At 39.1% G+C, this 8248-nt stretch overlaps 2 protein-coding genes across 3 annotated transcripts in view; one reads left to right on the top strand and one right to left on the bottom strand.

The window, feature by feature from the left end:
* The window catches only part of znf143b (zinc finger protein 143b), a 10713-nt gene extending 6779 nt beyond the window's left edge, over positions 1-3934 (bottom strand). Inside the window, exons 1-5 of one of the 2 annotated variants that reach the window (XM_013910402.1) lie at positions 3479-3934; positions 1442-1554; positions 1018-1206; positions 739-819; positions 47-243 (exon numbers count right to left, since the gene is read on the bottom strand). In XM_013910402.1, coding sequence (XP_013765856.1) covers positions 47-243; positions 739-819; positions 1018-1206; positions 1442-1547 — 573 coding nt within the window. In that variant the 5' untranslated portion in view covers positions 1548-1554; positions 3479-3934. Of the gene's footprint in view, positions 1-46; positions 244-738; positions 820-1017; positions 1207-1441; positions 1558-3478 lie in introns of both variants that reach the window. The other variant, XM_005731523.1, reaches the window with a different exon arrangement.
* A 2633-nt stretch (positions 3935-6567) lies between these two features.
* The window catches only part of LOC102196147 (nuclear receptor-interacting protein 3), a 3377-nt gene continuing 1696 nt past the window's right edge, over positions 6568-8248 (top strand). Inside the window, exons 1-5 of the mRNA XM_005731522.1 lie at positions 6568-6861; positions 7466-7630; positions 7728-7810; positions 7939-8078; positions 8180-8232. Coding sequence (XP_005731579.1) covers positions 6646-6861; positions 7466-7630; positions 7728-7810; positions 7939-8078; positions 8180-8232 — 657 coding nt within the window. The 5' untranslated portion in view covers positions 6568-6645. The remainder of the gene's footprint in view (positions 6862-7465; positions 7631-7727; positions 7811-7938; positions 8079-8179; positions 8233-8248) is intronic.

Genomic DNA, 8248 nt, shown 5'->3' with positions numbered 1-8248 from the left:
AATGTAGAGTTGGTACCACACCAGTACAAAGACAAAGCACACGTACCTTAGTGGTATACTGTTCTAGCACGCTGATGGTCTCTGGGTCAATAGCTGCCGCCTCCGCCTGCAGGTCTGCGATGGTGCCATCAGCCTGGATTGCCAGGATGGTGTTGGACTGGGGCATGTGCACAGTGTGCTGAATGTAGGCGGTGCTCCCATCCTCCAGCTGTACCTCCTGCAGGCCACCCTGATCATATGTTTCTGCACAGAAATTAGGAGAAGGACGCAGAAACTGAAACTCACTGATAAAACTGAGCTTTGTTCCAGTAAAAATCAAAAAGTTTGGGGAGGGAAATAATAGTTTCCTGCATGTCTGGACCCAAACTTAATGCTTCTTTGTGGTGAAATCCTTCACCTTAAGAGTTTTTATTTATAAATGTTTTGTACATTTTCTAGTCCAACACCAACATTTATGTAACCATTTTTATGTAACCGTGTTGTCCCATGAATAGACTGGTTTTTAAAAAAGAAGATACACATGCACATGAACATTTTTTAATGTCTGTGAACTTGCAGCTTAGCCAAACTCTGCAAATAAATTTATAAAAAAAGAGTTTATAGGAAGGGAATATAATAAAGGATAAGCAGATGTCTTTTGACTATTTTCTTTTACTGATGCAATGAAACATTAAAATAATCAACTAAATAGATGAAAGATGCTTAAAATTCAATTCAGTTTGATTAGGTGCTATTTACCTTTGGGTGTGTGAATATAGGCAGTGGTTCCGTCTTCTAACTGAACAGCCTGTCCATCTTCAAGCTGTAAACTGCCCCCCCCTAAAAATGCATTAAAAATAAACATTACTCACATTCACTTCTTCATTAGTGTGTTCTTGGTTAGCTACTAGTGAGCTTTTGTTACATAATATAGATGACGTGCAATTAAATTACAGCCTTGCACTGTGCCACAAACACAGTACACAAAGAATAAGCTCTACTCTGCTATTGGTATTACAATATTTCCATTTTATTTACCCGCTTTAGGCATCGGCACATGCTGAACATAGGCAGCAGAGCCATCCTCCAGCTGGATAACTTGGCCGTCCATAATCTGTCCATCTGAAAAGGAACCTTTGGTGTCATGCTGGATATATGCAGTGGATCCATCCGCAAGTGTAACAGCCTGCAGACTCACTGTGTCCATACTCTCCATCTGATCTGCATCTGGGAAATAAGAGAGTAGTAAAACATAGACTTTTAGTTTAAGGAGTAATGGAGTAGATCGTCACAAAATGAAACAACAGGACTGCGATGTGATGCCTTTTGTCCCAGCTAATACCAGATTACTTCTGGACACAGTTTTGCCATCCTCAACCAAAACTGGGACTGAAATTCAAATGTGAATTTCTGCAGTGATGTCAGTAAATTTTTTGTAACAATAGAAAGTTTAAAGGCTCACCTCCCACTGTCACAGCCTCTGCTAGACAGAGTGTGACCGGCTGCCCATCTGCATCATGAAACTCTGCCATTCCCTGGGAGTCCCGGTTTATCTGGGCCAAGAGCATGCTTTAGCTGCTGCAGGGGAAACAGGCAAGACACTCAAATGAAATGCATACTGACACAGGCACTGGAAATACAGATACTGTGCGGTTATTTGATAACTGGATGTAACCATTAAGAATCTTACTTAATGTTGTTGCTGTTGCAGTGCCCCTCAAATCATCGCTATTCCTCCAATATGTGCAATACATACATATATAAATGTTTTTTTTCAGTGTCTAAACATACTCAGTAAATACAACCAACAAACTGGCAAACAACCATACAACTGCATAGAAATAATGTGTTATAAGTTAGTTTTGATTTACTAGAATAACCTAACCTAAGTGTGGAACAAAATAAGTTAAGTGAAAGAGTAAAACAAAAATAGATTTTTTTATAAACAAAAATTAACTTGAGATTTTCTGCACTACATGAAATTTTTTGTTTTGCCAGTTTCAGCATGGTAACATGTGTGAACACAAACAACATTAGCACATATTTACCTGCAAAGTGAGTCAAGTTTGTTTATGAAATGTCTGCTACATATATTTCTTATTCTAAGCTCAGCCCCAGACAAATACCCCTCATTCAAACTAAAGATACAACACTTGTGAAATTGGAGCCAATGTAACAACCTGCTTCATATCAGGCTTCATAGTTAATCTATTTCTATTGACTCAATGGAATTGATACTAGTGTTAGGTGTTTGCATTGTTTTATTCATTTTCTTTTTTGTACTAAGGAAACAAAGTAATCTCATATATTTTGTTTCTTTTATCGTCATAAAAAATAAGCAAAATTTCAAATCTTCATCACACCTTTTAACATTTATTAAGTGGAAAATTTATGTTGCATAAAAGATAAACATCTGTAAATGTCATGTGTTTGCCAATAGGTGATATCAGTCAATAAGGCCGATACTGGTTGATAACATTGTTCAGCTGATATATTACAACATCTCTAACAAAAAGTGAACCGAAACGAACAAACTAACTCTGGAAGTTAAATGAACAGAAAATCTAACACAAATACAAAATAAAAATGTCAAGAAATCCCTACAACTCTGGTGACCTAATCAGACATATTGTGGATATTAAACGCAGAAAGAAGAAGCATATTAAGATTCGTTATAGCGTTCTTCTGACTTGCTCTGTTTTCAAGTTCAAGTCATAAACATAACATCACTTATTATAATAGTTTATTATTAAACTATAATAAACCAGTCTAACAGCTCTGCTCAGCTCACATTTGGTAATTCAATCTTTTACTAGTGTCTTATCAATAACTTCAACATCAACATTACTTGCTTTTGGTCCAAGTCAACGCGCTTGTTGATTTGGACTCAATACTTGGAGCTAGCTACTTACGATGTAGCACAACTATGACTTGCCACATTAGTCAAGTCTGTTGTATATCAAACAAGTGTATTTAACTGGCTTTGGTATCTCAGGATTCAGTTATCACACTGACAGCGTGTCTAAACGCTGAGTTGATGACTACAGCCACAGAAACATGCCGTAATGGAGTAAGCTTGATAGCCGCTTCGTAGGCTAACAACATTGCTAACTATGACAAGCAGCGCTGTCACGACTTTCACAGCGGTTGTTGGCGAACTGTTTCTCGATGACTGCGGTTATCGAGATCACAGAGACTTCTAAATGATTTTGTGAAGTCTAAAAGGGCTCTGGAATGACAAATGGAGGGCTAGCTATCTCACGCCACACAGCTTCCCGTTTGACTAACGAGCGACGCAGTTGGAAAACAAGAGCGAGGAATCCGCGAGCTAATTAATGATAACATAAGCATTTTGGCTCGGTGGGTGTCAATTTTATTTTATGATTAAACAGCCGTCTCCCATTCTTGGACTGAATCCCCACCGCAACCTGTCACTCCCTCTCACAGAGATGGCTGAGGGAATAATGCACACTGGGTAAAAACCAATTTATATACTAACCTCCGAAAAATTTCCAACAATTCCTCCTGTTCGACCACCATGCAACAGTGCAGGAAACGGTCGGCGATGTTCACAACCCGGGAACATGTATGACAGAACTGTCCTTACCGTGTTGTCCCGCCCATTCTCTATTGAGGGATTGGTCACCGACTCGCAAAGCCCGCTCTTATTGGGTTAGGCGTGTGCCTGTTACGTTCATTCGAGTCTATACTGCTGGTATTCAGCCTCCCGGGCCCCTGGCAGACGCCATTCCGCGTCCTTTTTCGCATTGTCTCGGCAGTTTGACTGTAAATGCGCTGCTACGTCGTTACAAAATAATTATTTAAGCATGAAAGGTAGACGATAGTCAGCCGACATTGTAGATTCCGAGCCACCGTGCGACACAAAATGTGGTTAAATGGGTTCGCCAGCGACATAAACTGCGCTGTGGTGGAAGAATTTTCGGCATCCATGTTGAAAACAAGGTCGTGTGGGTAAAAAAAGGGGGAATGTGGGCAATGCAGTGAAAAGAGGCTCGCTGGGATAAAATGACACTACAAACTACACCTAGGACATCAGATAATCATCTTTTAAAAGTTGCAGATACAATTTCACCTCATGAACACCTACAAAAGAAGCTGAAAAGACGTAGAGATGTAGTCCTCAATGAGGCGAGAATGACTGTAGAAATGCAGGATTCACCTCAGGGTTGTCTAACTATTTGTATTCCATGGATCAGATACTGCCCGATCAGATCTGAAGTTGAGCAGATTAATAACATCATTGCATAAGAAAATCCCATCAAATGTTATCATTTCATTAAATGTAAAGAAGTACATCTGAATGAAAGTTCACCTGGTATAGGTAACTAAGATTTTAAAAATGTTTAACCATAAGCCACACTGACAGATATCCTTTGCCTTCCCAAGTCTTCTAGATGACAGGACTGTTTACCAAAATAGATAATTGGCATTGGATATCTAAAGAAAAATCAATTTTCAAAAATACATCTCAGTTCTTTGACATTCATTGAGTCTACTATCATTACATTTTCATTCGTTAAAAGAAGAAGACTTTCATTTCATTTAAAGATCACAGGAGGAAAGGCACCAAATGTTCACATGAATCATAACTTTGTAAAAATCTAGAAATACTTTTAGTGACTTGGCTACAGTTTTCACACTTTGCAAAGTCATACAGCGGGCCGCGTTGGACACTTTGGTGGGACAGATTTGGGATGTTGGAATGTTTGACAACCTTGAGTTTGACCCTGACAAAGATGCAATTAAAGTTTTAAAAAAATCCAAATATGACAATGATAATACTGATCTATATGTCATACTGAAAAAAGAAAATAAACTAGTCAAATTAATTAAAAAGATAAAATAATAAAGTAAACAAACTGTTTAAAGTGATTGCTATGGAATGGAGAAAAACTAAATGTTAATTACACACATGCACAGAAAATAATTATTTAATTATCTGTAAGACTTTTTTTTTACACTTTCAGTACATTTTTTCACATTATAAACTTTGACCTCAGAGCAAAAATATGGACTTGTAATGGAAATGATTTTGTTAGTCTTGTATTATTGCTTTTAATTAAGTAAACAACTACCTGCATGATGTAAATGTAGCAGCTCCAACTGATGTCAATATTTAGGTTTCAAACACAACCAGCTTGGGACAGTTTTGAGCCTTCTTATCTGAAACCAACACTTATAACCTCAGAGACACGAAACAGAACAAACACGAAGGGAACGCTTCATCGTCTATTGAATTGAAATGAATTAAATGTCAGGAATACCAGTCTGTCCTGTTGGGGAGCATAAACCACTGTCTCCTGCTCAGATGCAAATGACAGTGATGGCAAAATGAGAGAGGAGATGGCTTTGTGGATATCCCTCCTTTTTGGTGAAAGCAAGGGTGAGCTGCTCACTGAAAGAACATTTGGACAGTGCTGTCATATATATACATTTCCCCCCCATTTGAATAGAGAGAATATTTTTGAATTATTTGCTGTAGCCCAGTGCTCATGCTTTCTTTTTAGTGATTCATATTTTCTAACAAACAATAAAATGTTATTAAAAATAGAATTTAGAAAAAAGGGATTTTATAAAAAGTTTTATTTCCTGTTATAACCCTCACCAAAAAGCCTTTGTTTTGCAAAACGTGAGTTAACTCTTACAGGCCTGCTGCTCATAGAGCTTCACATTTTGTGCAAGTGGTTTCTCCACGTGAGAGCGTGTTATTGGAGTCACGCTGCAGCAAAGTGACGTATGTTTCCCTGTTTTCGTTCTACCTGCCTCAAGTAAAAGCAAAGTCACGCAAACATACTGAATGAGAGCGGAAGCTGCTGTCAAAATAAAACCGGTGAGAATTCAGAAAGTTCTAGAATTTGTCATCCCACTAAAGCTGGCAAACACCCAAGAAATGCATACATGAATATAACATATTGTGGATTATGTGCAAGCGTTATCAGTCATTATTAAACATTCAGTGCACCACAGTGTTTCTTTTACTTTTTGATGTTTGCATCTGTTTTGTTCCAGTGAATTATTGGCCCATCGTCTTTTCCGTTTTCTAACCATTTATGTTCCTTGAACATTTATATGAAACACAATAAATAAATAAATAAACTTGTGGCGCGGACATATGCAGTACAGCTGGTCTTTGTAAACAGTGAGCTGTAGGCACTTTAATAGACTGTAGTCTGAGTTATCTGAAGCAAATGAACATAGCTTACCAGATTCGCATTGTAGGAGTTCTCAATCTTTTTCTGACATGGCACACTTAAGCGGCCAAAGGAAAAGAAATCTTACTTTTAACTGAAATATTCTTAATTCAGCATTTTGTACACAGAAAGAAAAAAATATTTTGAGTGTTTTTAAAGGTTGTACAATAAAAACATAAATTCAGGGTTGTATTAGTGGAAGAACGAAGCAAATCCACTTTTCAGGGGTCTCAGAGTTGAGCAGTTCATGAATCTCTAATGCAGCATTAAAACATCCATCCGTTCATTGCGCAATGGGCTATGCAGCGTTTGGAAAATGGGTTTTATTTTGAAAGTTCACAGCAGGATTCATTTTCACAACTTGTGCTGTCTTAACTACCTGTCATGTTACGGGGGAGTCTCCTCTTCTAATGTGGACTTGACGCATCGGGGATTCCTCATTAGGCTCGGTTGTATGCAGGCAGTCAGAGAGCCGGGGCAACACAAGCACACGCCCGCCATCATGTTTACAGGGATGCGGACAGAGAACCGCGGAGAAAAGGGGGTCCTGGATGCAGCGACTCTGAGGCAACAGAGGAGGCTGAAACAGGCGATCCAGTTCCTCCATAAGGACTCCGCTGATCTGCTTCCTTTGGATGGACTGAAGAAACTCGGGACTTCTAAGCAGGGGGTGAGCCTCATATCTAAGGCCATTATTATATAGACATTATATAGGTGATGGGGAGGAGGACCATTGCCTCTCTCTTTCTGTGTGTGTGTGTGTGTGTGTGTGTGTGTGTGTGTGTGTGTGTGTGTGTGTGTGTGTGTGTGTGTGTGTGTGAAATTTATCAATGATTTATACTCTAAAGTGAAAACCTGAATCTATATTGTTATCAGTCTATCCATTTTCCTAACCACTTCTAGCAGGGTGGCTGGAGCACATCTCAGCTGCCACCCGGTGAGAGGCAAGGTATACTCTGGAGAGACTGCCAGTCCATCACAGGGCTAAAGAGACAGACAGCTATTTCATTTGCTTCCACATTCACACCAAGGGCCAATTTAGAATCACCAATGAGCCAAACATGGATGACTCTGGATTCTGTGAAGAAACCATAACACAAAAATATGTCAAAGTTAGGCGACAGAATACTTTCTAAATTGTATACATGAGCTTAAAGATGGTCTTTATATTATAGCATTTTTAGCTCAGACTGTAGATCTGATTTTAGGCTTCGACAATACTGAGGATATATATTCAGTAGGCGTGTTTGTGTTGTTTGTAATCTCTGTTGTAGCAACCACACAATATTCTCCAGAAGCGCCTACTGGAGGCAAAGCTGTGCAGAGGCAGGATAAACATGTGTGGAGTAACACCAAGCAATGGAGAGGTTCGTCTGAGCCACAGCCATGTAAATTCACAGGAGGATGAGGAGGATGGCTTCATCCTCGTGCCCTGCAAGGTGGGTGGAAGTTGGGCTACTTAAAAATTCTTTTCAAGCACAAAATATCCGTGACTTGTTTGTCAAAATCTTACATGCACCTCCCCTGTGTATACAGTGTTTAGGACAGGAAGTGAATTTGCTGATTGATACAGGTTGCAAGTTGAATCTGATGTCCTCTGTGACTGCGGAGAGATTTGGGTGAGATGTCTTCATTAATTTTTCATTTTCCTGACACCAGTTCATTTTTCAGTGTCTCCTAAGTATGTACTGCAAACATCTGCAGCATGTGAGGTGAGAACTGTTTAATTATTTTGTTTCCCTTTCAGTTTAAAAGAACTGGTCGAAGAGATCAAAATGGAGACTGATGGCTTCCCATTTCAGCGCAGGCTCTGCATCGATGGTCACATCAAGGAGCTCGGCCTGACCGTCGGACAAATCAGGATAACTTGCTCATTTGCCATAGTGGGTAAGGAACACAACAATCGTTGCCTGAATGAAAATTATAAGAACACTTTTATATGAAGCGGTGTCATCATATTACTGTTCATCTATTACATCTATTTTCAGAAAGTAACAAGCACCTCATGTCCTTGGGCAGCAAGACTTTAAAGACACTCAAGGTAAATCTTCTGCTTT

Source organism: Pundamilia nyererei, unplaced genomic scaffold (assembly GCF_000239375.1).
Source record: "Pundamilia nyererei isolate P.nyererei 1_Seehausen unplaced genomic scaffold, PunNye1.0 scaffold00043, whole genome shotgun sequence".
Taxonomy (NCBI): domain Eukaryota; kingdom Metazoa; phylum Chordata; class Actinopteri; order Cichliformes; family Cichlidae; genus Pundamilia; species Pundamilia nyererei.
The sequence above is the reverse complement of the archived record's forward strand: the minus strand, read 5'-3'. Positions and strand labels throughout refer to the sequence as shown.